The following is a 22,792-nucleotide window of genomic DNA, read 5'->3' on the forward strand; positions in this document are numbered from 1 at the left end:
TACTCACCATAAGGGCATGCCGTCTGGACATATAGTCGGCTACTCTCCATACAAGAGGGCCGACTGGTTCCAAACACACAGCCACCCCCCCTTATACTTAGCTAAAAAAGATTAGGGTCTGGCCGACCCTGTGCCTAACAGGCGGCTACCCTCCTTTTACTTAGCACCTACGTTCACCAAGAACTAACCAAGGCCACAGGCCAAATGATCAGACCAGGCGTCAAGCCAACTGATCAAATCTTCAAAACTAATACGACCTGTCCCAACATCATAGCAGGCGTCCGGCGGCATCCCTCCGGATAAAATTCGTCGCAGAGAGTAGCTCCCTTTTGGGTGGAACATTGCTCTATAAACTAATTACACGGCACCTATACGACTGCCCCCAAGGGCAACCACGTAGCCGTTTTTGAGACAAGGATAACTGTATCACTAACCAAACCAGTGGTAGCAGTTGACATCTGAGTCAGATGACCGCCTGTATTACTTGGGATAAATGTAGGGGGTACCTCTTGAGTTAATAGCCAACAAACATTGGCGAATCAAGGGGTCTAGCCGGCCTCCGCCGCCTGGTGCCTCTACTTCTCAAGCAAGAGTGACGGCGACTGAGTAACACCAACGTTAACTCATAGTCACTCCCTCAAACTTGGTATGGAACCTAAAAGGTTTGAGTAGACCGCCTGTTTTTTGGAAAACAGGGGCACTCAAACCCCTATTCCTACTAGGTAACCTCTTGAGTTAATAGCCAACAAACATTGGCGAATCAAAAGGTTCAGACGGCCTCCGCCGCTTGGTACCTTTACTACTCAAGCAGGAGTGGCGGCGACTGAGTTACTCCAAAGTTAACTCATAGTCACTCTCTCAAACTTAGTATGGAGCCTAAAAGGTATGAGTCGTCCGCCTTTTTTAGCAAACAGGGGCTCTCAACCACTACTCCTGCTAGGTTAACAACTTATGAGTTAAAAGCCAACAAGCATTGGCGAATAAAGGGGAACAACCGGTACCCACCGCTTGATACCTCTACTACTCAGTTACTTGGCAACTAGGCAACAATCATGTTTACTTGGTCAGACCACTTTCCTACTTGGTTAATTTTACAAATGACAGGACCGCCTGCCTAAAGGGGATCCAGTTTAAAATGGTTCGAATACCGATTGGATAAATGGCCGACTGATCGTCTATCCTGGAAACAGACAACCAGTCGTCCAGGGGCATAGGCGGCGTGACTAACTATCCGTACCTGTCTGCAACTATCGGCCATGTAAAACAGTCGGTATAGTGTACAATTGGATATCAGAATATTCAATACTTGAACAAATTTGAAGCAAAACAAAAAATTCATTTAAAAGAAGCCGGTCATTAAAGACCGGCAAAATATTCAGAGCCCCGGCCCCCTGGCCGGGTAAATACAAAACAAACGGCACGCAGGCCGTGGAAAGAATACATAAAGCTTAAGAAGGGGGCAGATCTTCAATATTAGTAGCTGCCGCCTGGTTAGCACTCTTCTTGCTGGACTCGCCTTCAGCTGCATCCTTCTTTGATGCATTACCCCCAAGCGGCACAAGCGCCCTTACCGGCTCCTCCTCCTCCAACGTTTCCTCCAACGCCTCTTCCTCAGCAGCCGCCAGGATCTCCTGATTATATGTGTTAGAACACCGGCGGTACGTTTTTTCCCATGAGGCAAAGTCGGCATTGGGGAAGAGGCGGCCCCAAGTCATGCGCTGGATTTGAGCAGAGTCTTCCATCATCTCCCGGACCAGCTCTTTCTTCTCTTGCTCGGCCTTTTCCGAGAGATCCTGAGTAAGACTCTTCTCCTGGGTCACCAGGCGTTCCTTTACGTTGGCCAAGGATTTCTCCAAGGCTTCGTATGAGGACATCTTGTGGCGAAGAGGTCTCAACTCGGCCTTGAGGTTGTTGATGGTCGCCTCTAGCTCGCCATTCCTCTTCTGGGCCGCCTCTAACTGAGCCCGGATAGCGGCGGTAGCCTGCGCCTGATAATAAAGAATATCAAAGGTCAGAACTTCATTTTGGGCAATTTGAAACATTGCCTTATCACAGTTAGAGGCGGCCATAGCTTTTGCAGCCTTTACCTCTTTGTTCTTCCGGTCAAGCGGCTTGCGAAGGTCGTTCACTCGGAGCAGGGCCTAAGTAAAAAGGGGAACAGGCGTCAGTTTCCAAACAAAAAGAAAACAGGCGTCCTGGAATTCAAATACTCAAAAATATGCTAAGTATACCTCAGCAAGGACCCCTGCAATCCCGTCTAGGTCAAGGGTGCCGACACCCTTGACCGCCTCCCTTTCAGTTGGAGGAATGGCCTTGATCATAGACTTGGCCACCTCTACCAAGTCAGGCTCCTGAGGGCCGGCTGCATCAAGCATAAACAAACGGATTAGACCTAGTAAAAAAGGGAGCAAGTCTAAAATTTACTAGGACAACTTCATACTTCTAGGCGGCCCAGCTGGAGTTTTAGAAGAAGTGGCCGGCTGTTTCTCAGCCGCCGCATGTTTCCTGGCAGAACCAGGAGAGCTCGCAACAGTCGTCCTCCGGGCCTTGGGGTCCGGCTGTTGGGAAGAAGAAGCTCTTGGAGCGCCCGTCTAAAAAAGAAGAAAAAAGTCAGTATATGCATAAACACAACTCCAAAAAGAGGGTGAAAGGTTCGAAGCCCACCAAGGGTGCCCCCTTGTTGGGGGAGTCGGTTGAAGCTTGTTGCATGATGGAGGCCCGCAACATGGCCGCCGCAGTCTTGGAGGCGGTAATTTTGCTCATGGCGTCCGCTGCAAAAACAAACAGCAAAGTTAATAAAAGTTATAACAAAAATGCACGGAACAGCAGAGTATTCGACAGGCCGACTACCTCTTGAGGACCGACTGCTGAGGCCACAGGCGACCAAAAAGTACTCGTCATAGAGCCATTTGAAGCTCGGGACGCAGTGCAGGGGTACTTGCTCTCGTACCCCTGAAGTAGAGTTCACCTTCGACTCTACTTTAAAGAGTCCTTTATCCAGGATCTCTTTCTTAGCTTTGGGGGGAACAGGCGGCATGCTGCGGCCGCCTGCAAGAAGGGGCGGATTCCTGTTCCACCTGTTGAGGCGCTTGTTCAGCTCCGTGTCTGAACTCTCAATGATGAAGAAGGTGCACCGCCAGTCCTTCCATTTGTTTGCTTTACCTCTCGTCATGAGGTAGCCCCTGTGGCTCCTCAATTGATACCAGCCGGTACCGCCTTCCTTAGGGGTCCGGCTGAGGTAGTTCATGTGGGCGAAAGCCTCGAAGCTCGGCTCCACCCCGTGCAGTTCGCACTCGGCCACATAGCCGAGTACGCTGACCTAGGAGTTCGGGGCTAACTGCCATAACCCCAACTCATACCCATCCAAGATCCGCTGTACAGCCGGATGTAATGGGAAGCGCAGCCCAGCCTTGATGGCCGCCTCGTAGCAGCCAAAGCAGGCGCTATCATAACTGGTACCAGCCGGCCAGACGACTGTGTCTTCTGGATCCGACACAAACACTAAAAAGCCGGGGCCCATTGTGTGGTTTGCGATAAAGCTCTCCACTTTCTCTTGCATGGCTGTGATCCGGCCCCGAGGTACCGTGCAGTAGTAGGGGGTATTTTTCTCTCGGTAAGAGGCGGATGGCTCCGCCCAATTGTCCCCCTTCTCAACTGCGTGAGAAAGCCTCGCCTCTTGCAGGCGACTGTTTTTCTCTTATGTGTCCAGAGAAGCATGGCCAGAAGAGCTAGACTCGGAATCGTCCTCTGACGAGTCCGAAGAAGACGACTCCTCCCCTCTCCCGGAGGGGCCCGCCTCCTCTCCTTTAAAAGGAGCAGGAGAGAATGAAGAATTGTCAACTGAGAAATGGGAAGGGGTCACTTTGATTCCTCCCTCAGAACAGCCAGCTTTCAAGCCGCTTTGTTTCACTTCCACATCTGGCGCCTGGTTAGATGTTTCACTAATCGGCACCCTGCGGGAGGAGCCGTCTGAATTTGAGATCCTGGCAGTCTTTTTTGTTCTGGCCATCATGCTCTGCATAGACACAGATACAGTCGGACTTTGTATAAAGGGCAAAGATGGGTCCGGAAAAGGGCAGGCGACACTCCTAGTCCTAGATTCAGCCGTCCCCGGTGACCGACTGATCACTAACCTAGGTCGTGTCGTGTGCTTCCGTGGTGCCATTTCAATAAAGAATAAAATAAAGAGAAAATTAAGAGTAAGAGAACCGACGGTTACCTGAACGAGTGACGGTTGATGAAGTTCTGAAAATCCTTTGCAGTCGGCTTGTCAGAGTAGGCGGTAGGAAGAAAGAGTCCAAAATGTCAGAGCAAGTTCAGGGGTCCGAATGTTCTCTCACAAAGTTCTCAAGTGTGAATGACTGAAGTCAACACTCCCTTATATATAGGCGAAGTGGGAAGGCGAAGGGTCACTTCCAGAATTCAAAATTTGGGCGGGAGAATCTCTCGGCCTTTCGCCGAGTGACACCTGTAGCAGGCCGTCGCCTGTTACAGTGCGGCACCTGTCACAGGTAACACGTGACCAGTCACGTGCCACTTGTGAGGGGAAAATGATTAGGGGATTTTGCTCCCACCAATCGGAATGCGCCACGTGGGCCAACCAGGTCCTGCCAAGTGTCCCCCAGTTGGAACTGTCAGGACCTGCCACGTGGCACGCGCTTATTCGTCCACCTTGGACCTATTATGTCATGACACGTGGCATACTCCATGCCTAATGGAGAAACCGGCCACCCAGGCCCAACTTCCGAGGGAAGCCCAATCAGCCCTAGGTTAACCTAAACCTAGGATTGGCACGTTTTCCAAGGTTATAAATACCTCCCTTAATCCTCATTAAGGGGGGATTACAGGGATTACAGAGATAACAGGCTGATCACGCTAACAAAGCAGATTACCTACATTAAACACTCTCACCTAGAGAGACCCAATCACTTTAATTTCCGCATTAATTACTCCTTAATCAAGTACTAACTTGACCGTTGGAGGCGGAGCTCCCACCACCAGGAGTCTCCGTTGTTTTGCAGGTACAGGTGTCCGGTTCCAGTCTCGGAATTGTAACTCTCCCGCAGGACATCAGAAAACCCCGAAACAATAAGTGGCATGACCACAGTGAGTTAGTGAGCTTATGTAGTACATAAGCTCTTAGAACTCAATTTTTATTTTAGTAATTCTATTATATTTTAAATTAAGAAAAATCCTATTTATTTCTTTGTCAAATTATTTATATTATTTATAAATAATTCATTTCACTTCCCAAAATTTTTTCACTTAATATCACTATTTCAACAGCTAAACTTCAAGCAAAAGCATTCCAATAAATTATTTCTAAGCTATGAGAATTTATAGAAATTATTTTTATTTATCTATGTGATGCGTTATTAAATGTATGGCTGGTTAGCAATCAATAATTGATTGAAAAAGCTACAAATTTAGGGAATTTTAGCTTTTGTTATCCCAATTTGTTAGCTTCAATGAATGTTTTAAGGGTGTTAAGTGATATATGAATGTATGCCTGACAAGCGCACTTCAGGGCGCGCTTTAGAGCATATTGTAGGATGATTTTGGATGTATTTGGGGCCGTTTTGGCCGATTATTACCTTTTTATGCTTACGTCCCCCATATTACGTGCTTCACGGGTTTTCGGTTTGTTTTTGATGTGTTTTTAGGTAATATCAACCGAGTTTAATCAGATCCCGAGCCCTTGATGCGTAACCGAGCTAGCCTTGACTGAAGTCCGAGGAGTTAAGGAAGTTCAAGTGCCGTGCATTGATTACATAGCACAGGCAGCACGACCGTGTTACCATAGGCACACCCGTGCTGGCCTATAAGCAAGCAACCCCAGGCAAGGCAGCACGGCCGTGCAAGCCAATAGCACGACCGTGTCAGTATCCACGCACCCGCACGGCCGTGCAGGCCATTAGCACGGCCGTGCCAGATGTTGCCCGTGCCCGTGTCAGCTTCAGTATGAGCCCCGTGCTAGAGCATATTCAGAACGGCCGTGTCATTTTTAGCACGGCCGTGCCATATATAGCACGGCCGTGCCAAATTGAAGAAGAAATCCGGTTTACCTACTGACAAGCTAGCACGGCCGTGCCAAATATAGCACGGCCGTGCCAAATATAGCACGACCGTGCTGATCCAGGGTTGACTGCGCGCTTGATTTCTCCGAATTAGAAGACGTATATAAGGCCCGACTTTAAGGAGATTTAGAGACAGTTTTAGAGATAGTTTTTGAGAGCCTTTGTAGAGAGTTATTGGAGAACGTTCTTAGTATTAGAGATTCATTAGTTTTCTTAGAGATTATTCTAGCGATTTTAGTTTTCTTGGATTAATTTGAAGCAAGATTTGCGAAGATTCTTTGAATTATTCATTGACGACGGATATCAAAGTTCTGAACTTTTCCATTGATTCGCATCAATACAATTGGTATTATTCATTCTTGTTTATTAATCAAGCTTTATTATTCCTTAATCAGAATTCATGTTTATATCTATTATGCTTTTGGAATTCATTATTGCTTTGATTATGAATATGTGTGAGTAGTCTCCTAGCTAGGGTTTCGGGATAAAACCCGGCCTAGGTAACCTATGTAATTGAGGATTGATTTTGATAAACGGATTGTGATTAAATTGATTATATGCGATTGCATGTTAATTCATTATAATAGGAGTAGCTAACCTAGAATCTTGAATTTGATTGCATGATATCCTTGATTTGAACAAGAGATTGTGAATTGAGTATTTCATTGTTGAATGTGGTTTGATTATGTATCGAGTAATGTTAAGTGCATGAGAAATCCAAGGTTAATATTGCCCGTTGTCTTCCTACCTCATGATATTGATCAGACATATAGTCTTTGCATATCCCGTTTGTCTCTGTGATTCCTTGTTGCGTAGTTACCGATGGTTTGGTGAATTCCCGTCTTCCCTAGTGTCTTAGTTTATCTGGTTTATCCCATCTTATTAGTAGTATTTTAGAACACCATTTTCCATTGATTTCGAACTAGCTTAGGTTTAAGATTGATTTGCAATTACTCTCGTTCCTCGTGGACCGAACCTTTATTTGCCATTGTACTTGGTTATAGGGTGTTCGTATAAGTATTGTTTGATTGAGAGTTAGATTGTAGTGACCGATTTAACCCTCGTCAATGCCTTAAGAGCTATCCAAGACCATATCTAATATAGACCCTTGTTCTTAATTCAGGAGAAGTAAAATGGCAGGGGGAAGTAATACCAATAACTATGGGGGTGATCTGAGTGAAGTTGTTAGGCAATTAGCAGTTGTGGCCCAACAGTTGGCAAGGAGTTCAATCAACAATGGGGATGCTCAGGGAAAACTTTTTAAGAAGGTTGCCCAAAGCACACCACCAACCTATCAAGGAGAACTTGACCCTACCATACTACAAAATTGGTTAAGAGAGTTTGAGAAACTGTTTGGGGCAGTTGGATGTCTAGAGAATTCTAAGGTGGGCTGCACTACTTATTATTTAAAGGGTGAAGCTGATCTTTGGTGGCAACAAAATGAAGCTACTATTAGAGCATTACCTGGATTTAATTGGACTAAGTTCCAAGATAAAGTGAGAGATAAGTTTTACCCTAGCTTCTTACTAAAGCAAAAGGCTGAGGAGTTCTCAAACCTTAAGATGGAGGAGATGTCGGTTACTAAATACTATACAAAGTTTATTGAGTTATCTCGTTTTGCTAAAGAGTCTATTGCTATAGAGAAGGCAAAGGCTAGAAAGTTTGAGAGTGGTTTGACTATTGATTTGCAGCTGAAGTTGTGTGGACAAGTGTTTGAAACTTTGGACGAGGTGTATGGGAGAGCTGCACACTTGTATGCATTGGAGTTGAAGAAATAGAAGGAACTGGCTAAGGTGGAAGGGAACGAAAAGAGAAAAGAGGTAGGAAAAAGATAATCTTGCTTGGCCGCTGAAGAAGAAGATTTTTTGAATATTGAGGAATTGGACTTGGCATTCTTGCGGCAAAATTCTGGGAACCAACAGGGTAACTAGTATAATTTTAAGACGCAAAAATACCACCGTAACAACAATTTCAATAACAACAATACTTCCCTAGGTAATAATTTTCAAGGAGGACGTCACTTCAATGGAGGGGCCGGAAACAATAACCAAGGGAATAGCAAGAATGATAGATGTTATTTTTGCAAGAGGTGCAAGTTTAACCAACCTGGGAAGGATTGTGAGGGAAACCTAGTTACTTGTCGTGCTTGTATTAAGCTGGGGCATCGATAGTATGAGTGTTTCTCCAAAGGTTCTAATGGGAAAAAGCAGAATAATAATTCAGGAGGGGCCCAAAGGAAATTTCTGGGAAACAATAATAACTTTACTGCGAATAAGGGAGTGCAGTAGAATGGAGCAAAGAACAACAATAACAAAAGTGGGAATAATCAATAGAAAGGTGGAGCTACAAGGAAACTGAATGTGTTGAGTAGGCATGAGGCCGATCCACGAAAGATGTCAACACTGGTACTTTTTCTATTAACTCTATTCCTGTTAAAGTTTTGTTTTATTCTAGTGCAAATTTTTCTTTCATTTCAAAAAGAATTGTTTCGAAACGTAAAGGCTATTTGAAAACAATAGAAGTAGTAAACTTACCAACAACCATTTCGATGGGTAGGGTAGTGAATTGTACCAAAATATTTAGAGAAGTTCCTTTAGTGATCGAGGGGAAAGTGTTTCTGTCTGACATCATTGAGTTTGGGTTAAGTGATTTCAATGTCATCCTAGGAATGGATTGGTTGAGCATGTACAGCGCAGAAATCAGTTGTCGATCGTAGAAAGTGAAAATGAAAACAAGTGAGAATGAGTCAGTGACTTATTGAATGCCTGGTGAAACCAAATTCCCTAGGTTGATATCCGTTTAAAGTTGGCGAAGTACAGTAAAAAGGAGCATCTAGTGTACTTTTGCATAGTGAGAAACATGGATCATGAAGAGGCAACTAAACCAGAGGATATAGAAGTGGTGAATGATTTCCAGGATGTATTTCTCAATGAGATCCCTAGAATGCCACCTAAGAGAGCAATTTATTTCACTATAGACTTAGTCCTAGGGACATCACCAATATTTAAAGCACCGTTTTGAATGGCACCTGTAGAAATGAGTGAATTAAAGGAGCAACTGTAGGATTTATTGGATAAAGGATACATTAGACCAAGTGCGTCTCCTTGGGGAGCGCCGGTGTTATTTGTTAAGAAAAAATATGGGAGTATGAGGTTGTGTATTGACTATAAGGAATTAAATAAGGTGACAATAAAGAACAAGTATCCACTTCCAAGGATTGATGTTGTGTTTAACAAGGTAAAAGGTGCAACACTGTTTTCTAAGATTGATTTGAGGTCCGGATATAACCAGTTAAGGATTTTAGATGAGGACATTCCTAAAATTGCATTTAGGAAAAGATATGGACACTATGAGTTTACAGTAATACTATTTGGATTGACAAATGCATCAGCAATCTTTATGGATTTGATGAACAGGGTGTTTCATCAATTTATTGAATAGTTTGTGGTAGTGTTCATAGATGATATATTGGTGTATTCAAAGAGTAAAGAGGAACATGTAGAACAACTGAGGGTAATTCTACAAACACTAAGATAAAACAACCTTTATACAAAGTTCTCTAAGTGTGAATTTTGGTTGGATAAGGTAGAATTCTTAGGTCATTTTGTGTCTAAGGATGGCGTGGAAGTAGATCCATCCAAGATCCAAGCTGTGAAGGGTTGGCATATGCCCAAAAACAGTATCGGATGTTCGGAGTTTCTTAGGTCTAGCAGGATATTATAGGAGTTTTGTGAAGGACTTCTCAAAGATTGCTAAACCTATGACTACTCTGATGAAGAAGGACAAGATGTTCGATTGGGATGATAAGTGTGAAGAGGCATTCCAACTCTTGAAACAAAAATTAGTTGCAGCACCAGTGCTTACACTTCCAGACAATAGTGGTATCTAAGATGTGTATAGTGATGCATCAAAGAATGGTTTGGGGTGTGTGCTTACGCAAAATGGGAAGGTGATTGCATTTGCATCAAGGAAGTTAAAGACCCATGAAGTAAATTACCCAACCCATGATTTATAATTAGTTACAATCATATATATTTACACTAAAGATTTGGTGCCATTACTTGTATGGAGTGAAATGTAGAATTTACACAGACCATAAGAGCTTGAAGTACATTTTCACTCAAAAGGATTTGAATTCTCGCCAAAGGAGATAGTTAGAGTATACGACGAATTATGAGTTAAACATAGAGTATCATGAGGGGAAAACAAATGTAGTCGCGGATGCTTTAAGTCGTAAGACCAGTCATGGATTGAATACTTTAGTAGTGACTAATGAGTTATATAGAGAAATGAGGAAAATGAATTTAGAAGTTGTAGAATGGGGAGTGACAACAGACATTCTTGCAAATTTGACTATCTAACCAACGATATTCGATGAAATAAGGGAAAACCAGGTAGGAGATGTAAAATTAGATAAGATTAGTGAGAAAATAAAACAAGCCAAAGCTACAGATTTCAAAATTCATGAATATGGGAGTTTAAGGTACAAAGGTCGACGGTGTGTACCCTAAAAATGTGAGGAAGTAAAAAGAAAGTTAACGGAAAAGGGTCACAATACACCCTACTCAGTGCACCCAGGAGGGGATAAACTATACAAGGATTTGAAAAAGGTGTATTGGTGGCCTAGATTAAAGAATGAAGTTGCGGAGTTAATGAAGTTGCGGAGTTTGTGGCAAAGTGTTTGACTTGTCAAAAGGTGAAGATAGAGCACAAGAGACCCGAAGGAACTACGCAATCATTGGAAATTCTTGGATGGAAGTGGGATTGCATTTCAATGGATTTTGTGACTTGCCTTCCAAAATCAAAGAGTGGAAATGGCACCATTTGGTTAGTGGTGGACAGACTTACAAAATCTGCGGTGTTCATACTAATGAAGGAGACTTGGAAGCACTACTACATTTTTAATCTAATACAACGGTTCAAAATTAGCTAATACAACGGCCAATTTCATACCGTTGTATTAGACTAGGCTAATACAACGGATTATACTAAAACAGGTCTAATATAACGGTTTATACAAACCGTTGTATTAGATATACTAACCCGTTGTATTAGATGAGCTAATCCAACGGATTATTCTTCTAATTCAACGGATAGTGTTCCTAGAATTTTTTTTTTTTTTAATTTTTCAGATTGAGCTAATCCAACGGACAGTGGAGCTAATCCAACGGATCAACCCAAAATAAAAAAAATGCATAACACCTAATACAACGGATGGTTAAAAAAAATAAAAAAATAAACAAGGACCTAATCCAACGGTTTTGTCCAAAAATAAAATAAAATAAAACCGGGAAATGGTGAAATATTTTAGAGGCAAAAATAAAATTGAAACCCTTAAACTTCTCAGTTGCCCTCGCCATTGCACGCAAAGACTCTTCTCAGTCGCCCCCTCGCCATTGCTGCTCTGCTTCGTTCTCAGTCGCCATTGAAAATAATCTTCTCATAGGTAGGTCATTGTTGCTCGAATTTTTTTATAGCTTGAATTTTGAATGGTTTTTGATTTATGAACCCTATTTTTTTTGGGGGTTTATTTTCGTATACCTTGAACTAATTTTTTTCTTGTCTTTCAATGGTGGCCAAGAAAGAGGAGAGAGAATTTGGCTATTGCTGCTGCTAAGACTTTCATTGCTCAAACATACACCCTCTCGCAACCTTTCTTCTTATCTCTCTACTAATTCCTCCTCTGGTAAATTCCTTCTCTTTCTTTGATTTTTTGCAATTCTTTTAGCTAATTTTGTGATTTAATTTTGTTCAATAGAGAAAAGTTGCAATTTGGATTCTAAAATCTGTAATTTTTCTAGTTTTGTTTGGATAATTTTATGGTTGGTAATTTTTTGATGATTTGTTGAGCCGTTTTAAGCCAATTTTATCAAGATGAATTAGATGATTGTATCTGTATTTTTTTTTTTTTGGTATTATTGAATTATAATAGACGCTCAATTTTCAGTTAGAGTGATGGTATAAAGATAATTGTTGTATGGTGGTGAATAGTGCATATAACAATGACAATTTTCGTAATTGAAAAGGCTAGTTGATAGAGTAACATTGAAAATTATGAATTAGTACTTAGGGTGTAAATCATGGCTTGGGTTTGTGAGTCATAATTTTTTAATACTCTGACATTATTTTGTTATTAACAAAATATATTTTCTGTTAACTTGTGATAGCATGGAGAATTTCCTAGATGTTAGTGAAATTATATTAACTTTTGAGACTTTTGAGTTTGTCTTATTAACTTGTGATAACAAGACCATCAATAACACTTCAGACCATGATCCAAGAATGCTTGCAGCAGGTTTTCTGAGGTATGTGGCTAATTATAAGGTGTATTTCGCTAGAGTGTTTGGGAGAGTGGCTAGGGGTGTGCCAAGGCATGCTACAACCTAGAACTGTCCCCCTGCTGGTGTAGTGAAGATTAATACTGATGCTGCGATCTTAAATGAGAAATAAGTTGGCTTGGGATTGGTGGTTAGTGACTCGAATGGTGCTCTTATTGCTACTGCTGCAAGACGAAAATTGGGATCCAAGTGTTGCCAAGGTTGCTGCTCTTTGTTTGGGATGGAGCTTGCACAATGTCTTGGCTATACTAAAGTGTGTTTGGAGACTGATACACTGAGTGTGGGTCAGGAAATTGAGAGCAATCAACAGGGATACAACTATATTCATTTGTTTATTGATCGTGTTATTTGTATGTTTAAGGAAAAGGGAATATATTAAAACTTAATAAACCACAAAGAGTTTGAGAGATGCTGCCATAGCAACTCCATTAACCAAGCCAGAACATCGTTTAACCAAAGCCATAAAACAGATCCAAACCAAAATACATAGAAGCACAGGTACCATAAATTGAATTTAAAAAATTAAATAGATAACAATAATAGACACAACAACTATCAAGAAGCGCAGAACAAGTAAAGAAACTAAAAGAACACAGAAGAAAAAAAAAATGGCTAAAATTCAAGGTTTTCAAGAACAAGGGATTTTAATTCTATCAAAAAGCTTTTAATATTTCAAAGCAATAAGAACTATTCTACAAACTTTCTGCCTTTTGAGCTGTTTTAAACAGGCAAAAGATACACTTTCTTGTTAATTTGGACTGTGAAAGTGTAAGGGGGAAACTAACTCAAGACATTTGGATAGACGTGCTCTCAATTTGACTATGAAAGGAATGGGGAAAACTCACCACCTGATAATTAGATTAGAAATCTAACCTAGTTTCACCAGAAGGGATGGGAATACAACCAAGCAACCCAGTGGCTTCATATATCTAGTTCATGTATAATAGTAAATGACAAAAGGTAGAGAGATTGTAATTGTATTTTTTTTTTTTTTTTTTGAAAAAAAAAACATACACCGTACTTCATGAAATTTAAATGTTGGTTCGATATCCCTTTGAACATACACACATACAGAGTAAAAACTCAAGCCGAAGAAAGCATCAATATGATACTTTTCTTATTGATTGACATTACTTTGGCTTAGACATTGCTCATAATTATGCTGCAACCTTTGTTCTTTTTTATGTAAATTTGTTTGGGTGGGTGTATTTGGACAATTTGCTATAAACAGAACCCAACAGGCAATTCGCTTATGTAGCTTTATGCAATCCGAACTCTTTGGAGTCAGCACAATTACAAGAAGATGGTAATGTATGCAATGACCCTTACAGTGAAGTGATTCCACCTCCTAAACGCAAAAGTCGTTTGCATCTATATGGCTCGGGTGTGAAGAAGAGTGATTTGAAGAACAAAGATACAAAGTCAAATTACATACTCCCGGAGGAATTCCTGGTAGGCATAAAAGCACAATTAGTCCAAGAAATTGCACCTACCATCACCGCTGCAGTTTTGGATTCGATTCGCGAGGTGAACCCCGGGATTAATCTTGTGGTTCCTAGTACTCTGCAGCAATTGACTCCGCATGATGCATCTAGTGCACCAAATCGAAATACTGCCCAAAGTGGACAATCTTCAAAATCATTTAATCAGGTATAATCTGCACTTCTCTGCTCTAAACTTTAATTTCTAAACTTCCCCTGACTGCTTGCTTGACTGCTTGACTGACTGACTGACTGACTGCCTGACTGACTGCTTGCCTGCCTGACTGACTAACTAACTGACTGCCTGCCTGCCTGATTAACTAACTGACTGACTGACTGCTTGACTTGTCTGCCTGCCTGACTGCTTGCCTGCCTGACTGAAAGCTTGCCTGCCTGCCTGACTGACCGCTTGCCTGTCTGCCTGACTGCTTGTCTGCTTGCTTGCCTACCTGCCTGCCTGCCTACTATAGAAGGGGCTGGTGTAGTTATGCTGAGTTTTCCCATATAGAGCCTCACAACTTGCATCATTCCACTCCTTATCTCCCTCTAGCATTCCCCGAGCATAACAATCAAGTGTGCGATAATTAATGTCGTATGCTGATCACATTATGCTGGATCTTGTCTCCCATGTGAGACTGTCAGAGACTGGCTAGCCGACCCCTGCTGCAACAACTCTCACTCCTCCCTGCTCTGACTCTAATTCAATTGAAACAGAAAATCAAGGCTCACTCAAGGAATTAATTGCTAATAATTGACTGAACAGTGTAATTAATGTTTCTAGGGAGAATGTTGGTATTTATTGATAACTAATTTCAGATTACAAACGCATGACTTAAGGCCATGAATCTCTTAGTAGCTTTAGGCCACAACTCTCTCAATGTGTTTACAATTTTCTCAATGACCCCCCAACATGTGTGGTTTCCTATTAATACAAGTAGTTGCTTCTAAAGCTTACAAAACATCATAGCTAAATTACAACTAATTAACCAACAGCTTTACTAGGGAAGAGCTCAATATCCAATGGTCCTTTCTGTGCAAAGGTGTCCTTGAGCAAAAGTGTTTCTGACTTCTCCTTCTTTCTCCAAAAGTGACGGCTTAACAAGGCTGCCTAAGCCTTGTGTGTAATTGCTGTGTTCCTTCTTGTGCCCTCCTATTGTCCCCCACCTCGGTCTCTTCGCTCATACACTCGAAAGGCCTTGCCGGTATTAGAGTCTATAGCAGAGACATCTAAAATGCCTTAACTTCTATTTTAATCTCTTTAATGTATTAAATCCTGGAAGTGGGTTTCCATTTTGATAACTTGGATTTCTGAGGAATCTCATAAAACCTTTATCTTTGGATGATAGTCAGTCTCTCCCCTTTTATTTATCTTCCAATATTCAAGATGACTTCTTTATGTCACAAAGTAATCAATCTCTCTAAGTAATTCTTAGCCTGGGATGAAGCTTTGTTTTATCCCAAGGGGGCCGAGGCCCTTGTAAAAATACTATACTACATACAAGTATTGCTTAAATCTTTACAGCATTCTACATTAATATGTTCCTGGTATTTAACAACTTCGAGCTGTTTAAACATAGCATTAGCTCAAACTGTTGATATAGCCTTCTGATGTCTTTTGTTTGTTTGATTTCACTTACCATTGGATGTGGAAAACTGTTAAAATTATGATATCTTGCCAAGGATGTCTGATTTTTGTTCTCTTATTGTATATTTTGTACTTTGATGACTGATTTGTGTGTTGTTGTGCGTTATTTAATTTCCCCAATTGGTGTTGTTATTGTTGTTGGTATTGTGGCTTATGCATTACTTTTTTTACTTAGGTGGTTGATGACGATGAGCTACCCCGGGATGAATGAAGTAAGGACTAATGTTGATTTTATGTATCTATTGCAACTTCTAGAGAGCTTTCAAATTAAACGTTTGTTAATTAATTAGCTAGTGAACTTTCATTTATAATTAGTTAGTATTGACACTTCGTTTACTTTTGTAATGCAACGAATATATATTATATGTACTTCGTTTATTTTGTAATGCAACGAAGATATATTATATGTACTTTAATTTGTTTATTTGAATTATAAATATACTAATATAATTTATATTTATTATTATAGATTTAAAAAAAAAAATTTACCTAATACAACGGTTTTAAAAAACAAAAAGAAAAAAAAAGGGGTCTAATACAACGGTTTTTTTTTTTAAAAAAAGGGGGGGGGGGGGCTAATACAACGGTATTAAAAAAAAAGGGGGGGTGGCTAATACAACGGATGTAAAAAAAAAATAAAGACCTAATCCAACGGATTGGGCAAAAAATCCGTTGGTTTAGGTAGATACCTAATACAACGGATTCATCAATCCGTTGGATTAGGTCCAATTATTCCCAAAAAAACAAAAGGGAACCTAATCCAACGGATTGCTCAATCCGTTGGATTAGGTCTATTTTGTCGTTGTATTAGACCTAATCCAACCCTTGCAAATGTGACGGTTGGTAACCGTTGTATTAGGTCTAATACAACGGTTTTTGACACCTAATACAACAAAAAAAAGCCGTTGTATTAGCTCTTAAATGTAGTAGTGAAGATGGAGCAACTTAGGCCAACCACGGTGTCCTGCAGCCCAGCAGAAGCTGCTGCCACGCTGTTGCCCTTTTGGCAGTGGCTGCTGTTGGCAGCCAGCCACCGTGGCTAGCTTCGGCTGGCCAACCACGGTGGCCGGCATATGTGGCACGGTTTTTAAAAAAAAAATCTTTTTTTGAAAAATATTTCAAGATAATTACAAATTATTTTGGGATAAAATCGTTTTATTTTGGGATAAAATTAAATCTTTCAAAAGTTTTAAATTTGATATTATATATATTTAGTTTGTTAATTTTGGTGATTATCCATAATTAAAGTGGTTAATTTTGGATAAGATTGTTAAGAATATTCTGAGCATATTCCAAAAGAATAATAATTGATTTAAATAATGTGATTATCCCATAATTAGATTAAGATATAATTTTAAATTACTTGATTGGCTAGTAATTAGGATACAATCTTCTAAATGTGCTAGGATAATTATGGAAGATTAAATATGATTTATCTTTCTAGATTAAAATATGATTTGATTCTATCTCATGACTAAATTAAATAAATGATATTTTATAAACCGTCATGAATAATATATGATATTATCTAATTATGATAACAATATAAGATATTTTAGGAAATGCATTGACTTTATTATGAACATTCAATGTTGTAGTTTATACAAGTATGTTGAGTGATTTATTATATGGGACTTTTATAATATATGATATTATGTTGCTATATATAGACTAGTATGACCCATAAATTCTAAAATACGATATGCGCATCGTGATGTATTTTTGTAATCTAAATACGGTCTGTGAACCGTTAAGTATTTTTGTAACTTTTCTTTAAAGTAAATAGAATAGTTATTCAAATAGTGTTAGTTCAAAGAAGACCATGATGTGAAGGCCCAAAGGAGCAAGGTGAAAGGAATGGTGTCCTTCCAACAAGTGTATTATTCTGATAGCGGGTTCAGAATTATTAAAAAGCTAATACATTATGTAAGGTCAAGTGATCGGAATGCCTGGGTGGAGGCCGCTTCCGTTCATTAATATTAATATAATTAATATTACAGCTTAATCTTTACTGAACCCTTCGGGTCACACCCAAGCAAAATATACGAACCGACTCGACGAATTAATTCGGAAGAAATTAATTCGTCGCCCGAGTATTCAATATTTAGACGTCGGAAATTCGAGCTTGGAGCATCGAAACCGAGCGTCGGAGAATCTCAAATGTCGAGCCAAAATTTAGGATTTGGCGAGACGGGAAAATGCTTCAAGTAACAAGGAAAGCGTGCACAATAGGAGCGTGCCACGTGGCAGCACGCATGGCAGCCACGCTGTCAGCCGCCAAGTGGCAGCGTGCCACGTAGGCAGCATGCCACGTGGCAGCGCGCCATGGTGGCGTCACAAGTGGCAAGGGGCCGTGGACCCGGGGTGAAGGGTCATGGTCACGGGCCAAAATAAAATGGCCCAACCGAACCCAACTTCAGGCTCAAGGTTGGGTGACACATGGTTAGTTCACATTGCATGTGAAATGCCTTGGGGACCAAGTGAGAAAGTGGTCCACTCCTAACCATGTGACACTTGTTACTTGTTCCTTGGTTTATTTAACTAAGGGTTGAATTCACCAATCTTTCCATGTGGGATCTTTTTGTGAAAAGTCCCACATTAAAAGATGAGTGGAATTCACAAAGCATACTTCCTTATAAATAGTCATGTCATGGCTTACGAATTCTTAGCTTGAGTGGGAGTTAGAAAGAGCATTCCATATTTTGGGAAAAACTCTTAAACTCCATTAACACTTGGGTTTTGGTCGGACCTTGCTAACTCCAAGGTAGCGGACCTAAAAAGTCGTGTTCGTCCTTTGTGGGTGGATACCGTTGGAGGCACGACATTTGCGGTGCTCAAGGCTTTCAAGTAAGAGCCCGTTTTGAGAGGGCGAAGCTCGCTTCAAGGGTATGATTCGTTCTTCCTTTTCTTGTGCTTATTTATTTATGCTTTATGGTTTTATTAATTACGAGTGGTTCCTTGGGTCAGGGTTGTTTTCGCGGTGAGTCGGACTCACCAAACCCCAACAGCGGTATCGGAGCCCCGCGCGTTTATTTTTATAATCATGTTTTTCAAGGTTTATTTTGGCTTATTTTTCTGGTTTAAGTTGCTAATTAGATTAGTAGCTCGGTTTTATTAACTTTAATCCCGTTTTTAATGTCGAATTTGGCCCAATCTAGATTTTCGCCCAAAAATAGTGAATTTTGGGTGGAAAAGGTGTTCTGGAAAGGTTTTTTCTCCTTTGGGACGGTGATTTTAGCCAAATTCTGACCAGAAATGCCTTTTTTGAGGGATTTTTCGTTTTTGACGAAAAATTTTAAGTCTTTTCTAACCTTGAAATTAATGGCTTAATTTGTTGATTATGTGGTTGATTATTTGCATTATTTTCTGCTTTTTTAAGTCCCCTTAAAGCACACTTACTTGGTAGTATTTGATGCTTAAAGGTTGATTTATTTTCACATAATTGCAAACTAATTGCTTTTTAATGTGAAATTTTTTGTTTTGAGGCTTCCTAAGTGTTAAAGATTCAATCTTTATTTGTGATAAGTGATTTAAAATTTTAAAACCACTAAATTCCATGTTATTTTCTATTAAACTTTGTTGTTTCAATCATTTTGAGTTGATTGGAAACATAAAGTTTCAATTTTTGTGATAGAAATTTGGTTATCTTCATGTTGGAAAATATAATTTTCAAAGATTCACAAAATTTTGATGTTGGAATTTTCATTTGAACAATAAAGTTCATATTTTTCCAACTTCCCCTTACTTTGTCAAATTCTCAAGTTTAATTCAAATTGATTAAATTAAGAGTGAGAAATTGCCTCAATTTTGTTATTACACCAAGCTAAACCAATTTAATTAAGAATGGTTCTTGGAATTATTTTGGTTATTTGCACTTTGAAATTTTATTAAGTTAGACTTGTTTAAAATTTTATTTTTTTGCTGATTGAGTTAGTTCTAAAATTAATTTAGAATTAATTAATTATGTCTCGCGAAATAAGATCAAATCCCAAGGCCATGGAACGCAAAACGAGGCAAAGAACCACTCTTGGCTAGCCGGGCTGCATAGCAGCCCGCATGTGGCAGCACCAGCCATGGCTATGCTTGCGGCAGTGGCAGCAGCCCATGGCTGCTTGTCGCGAGCCGTGTGTGCGGAGTTTTTTGTGTGCATATGCTTGGTGCGAGGTGAATAGCCGTAGTATGCTTGGTTTGCATGAGCCGCGATTATTCGAGTTTCCTTGGCAAAACGCTTAAAGCGAAAGCCACTAGAAATGCGGTTGACTTAATATTGCTTATTTTGCCGTTTTATTTATTTTAATTAATTTTTTTTATTTTAATTAAAATTTTGGGAGGCTAGGCCTCGGTTTTGAGCGGCATTGGAAAAATTTTATTTTGACAAGTTTGGGTGCTACCGACTTAATTAATTGGATTAATTAAGGGAAATGTGGAATTTAGTGGGAGCTTCAATTAATTAATGACGTCAAATTACATAATCGGTTAAACAACTTTGACTAGTTTTAATTAGGTGTGTTAATCGGATTAACCACCTAGATTAGTTACTAGTGCGCCCGTTGTTTAAATGCATTTTACTTGTTTGATATTGTAAATTGCATGGGCCCTTCACAAATAGTGAATGGATGAATGGAATATATATTCTCTCTCACAGGTTTTATGAAATGGCAACTAGTGGGTCCCGATTAGGATAGAAAATACGGACTACGTGCCGTTATGTATTTTTGTAAATCTAAATACGATCTACGCATAGTTAAGTATTTTTGTACCTTAATATTTAGATTATTCCTAGTCGTAGACACTAGTATTTGCATAGTTTGGTTAAGTCTTGAAGACGGCGTATCTTGGAAGACAAAGCCTTGAATTGCAAATGAAGACCTTTTGAAGATTTGAAGAATTCAAGGGGTCATGCTAGTTGCCAATATGCATCTATGTATATTTTATGCTTATATACATGTGAATTATTCGTTAAATGCATGTTTAGGTTTTCTTTATGTTGCGATGATTAGTTAAGTTCACTTAAATCAACCAACATAGAAATCCTAGGTCCATAATAATATTGAGTCAAACTTGCCTTTCCAAAACAACACTTACCAACCGAACAAGGGTGATGGTAGGCTACGCCAAAGCGAGGTGCCATCACTTCTCCAAGGCTCATAAGGCACACCGGGTGTGCACGTTGGTTTTGGTTTAACTCATCGGTATGAGTGAGGAGTCCTCACATACCGTGGCAAAAGAGATACATCGTCAAAGATGCATTAGATGCGACGATTGTCTAACCAAGAGGGGCTTAGAGCCATTAGCAAGGGAATGCTTACCCTAGAAGATTGAGTGTTAAGACAAGCCAAAGCATGCTTAACCACTCTTTGTTTCTTCGGATCTTGGAATCGCCTTATTTTCACAAAATAGGGACAATTTTTATGCGTAAATAAGACGTTTAATAAGATTGAAGTTTGCATGAATTCTATTAAATTTCAAACTTATTATGTTCTTGATAAATGTTTATACTTTGCACTTATATTTATATTATTCTAAATCAAATAATATTGTTTCCATGATTGGTAAAGGAAATCCTTGAGAATAGTTCTCAAAGACAGGAAAAGCATTTCTAAAATACAATTCTCATAAATGACTTTTATAACTAAGTCCGAAAGGATGGTTAGACATCATGTATTCAAAATACTAGGTAGTTTTGATAAAACACGAGGTATTGAGTTGCAAACTCAAGATTGTCAATGTTTGACAACCAATGTATCTTTTCGCATCATACATAATTGAGTAGGACTCATTGATGTAGTAATTCGAGTAAGAATTAATGGAAAAGATGGAACTTTGTTTTACGGTGCACTAGGTGCTTGATTATGCCTAAAAAAGTATAAGAGTCAAGGTACTTAAAGAAATAATTCTTAAAGTAACATTATGAGATATTGTATGATAAAAAATATAGGAAAGAAGGAACAAAGAAAAGGAATTAGATTCCATTTCAACTCATGAGTTCATGTTATTGTAGTTAACTTAGCAATTCGTTATCTTCATAAGTATCGGATACTACTTGAGTGTTCCACTATGATAGTGACCTCAAACTATTGAAGTTAAGCTAAGTTATCGACTTACAAGCTTAGAATGAAGCAAGAAGAGCTACATCAGTTGTAAGGTCGTATGTTTTGTTTAAAGACCTTTTAAGCCAAAGGCTGGAACAAATAATGGTTATCATGTTCCATAATCAGCAATTGATCCGTTTACACATGGAAAGACTCACATTCAAAGTAATGAGCAATAGTTGCGAGATTTATTTGAATGGCATGGTTATCCAAGCGTTGAGTCAAGAATGCTTGATTATAAACAAACATTTCCCTAACATGATTAACTCACTAATTTGCGTTCCAAACATCTTTAGCAATGTCATATCGACAAGAACGTACTCAAGATTCTATTAGATAGGCTCTTGATAGTTGCTCGATTTGGAATCATTCTAAGACAAGCAAGTCTTAGTTGTTGAAACCAACAAAGCAGAGAACTATTGTTCTTGGTGTAGACAATTGACTCCGAAGGCTAAAGAGGAATCAATTACTTCAACGTTTCACAAAGAATTTGAAAGGATCTGGCTATATTCATCAAATGTGAAGAAACTTGACCTGAGTAGCTCAAGAGTCCAGTGAAATACATAATCGACTTGGCAAGATATCAAAACTTCTAGATTAAATCGAGCAATGTTTTCTTGAGCCAAGCGTGACCATCTCAAAGTTATGAATGGAAATTTTCATAAAGAACTCCACAAAGAACATAGTGTGTCCTCACGGAGACCTCGATGTCATTGGAAAATGACTCAAACGATGATGGTTCACAACCATACCTATAAAGTTCTTAAAGATTTGCAAAAATTACTAATGTTACACTAAACAACATGTCGAAGCTAAGAAAGGACACCATATTCAGTTATGGATAGAAATAACTTCTAAAAGTCTTTTCAAGTATATGTCTAAGGCTCTTAGTCTCACTGGGAGTTCACTAGCTCAGTGGGAGCTAAGTGGCTCAGTGGGAGCTAGGTGGCTCAGTGGGAGCTGAATGGCTCAATAAAGACTAAAGATAGCTCAAGTGGGAGCTAACTGTTTGTTTCACAACGAACTTTTACCCAAAGACAATATACATGTCTCTTTGTAAGCATTCAAGTGAGACTACAGGCATTACCTCCACATCCTAATTGAGAACATAATGTTTGTTGCTCTAAGTGGTGTCTTTCTGGAAAGTAACACGTTTCCA

General features: G+C 39.7%; 1 protein-coding gene across 1 annotated transcript; it reads left to right on the forward strand.

Moving 5' to 3' along the window:
* Window positions 1–7,210: 7,210 nt before the first annotated feature.
* LOC110690164 lies at window positions 7,211–7,855 on the forward strand. The gene has a single exon (XM_021866993.1). It carries the CDS (start codon window positions 7,211–7,213, stop codon window positions 7,853–7,855), a length of 645 nt encoding a protein of 214 aa, XP_021722685.1.
* Window positions 7,856–22,792: the final 14,937 nt, after the last annotated feature.

The sequence above is a fragment of the Chenopodium quinoa genome, unplaced genomic scaffold (genome assembly GCF_001683475.1).
Source record: "Chenopodium quinoa cultivar QQ74 unplaced genomic scaffold, ASM168347v1, whole genome shotgun sequence".
In the NCBI taxonomy this organism is placed as follows: Eukaryota; Viridiplantae; Streptophyta; class Magnoliopsida; order Caryophyllales; family Amaranthaceae; genus Chenopodium; species Chenopodium quinoa.

What these genes read in the sequence shown, in the direction of transcription:
- LOC110690164 (XM_021866993.1), top strand. Translation starts at nt 7,211, where the DNA reads ATGGCAGGGGGAAGTAATACCAATAACTATGGGGGTGATCTGAGTGAA.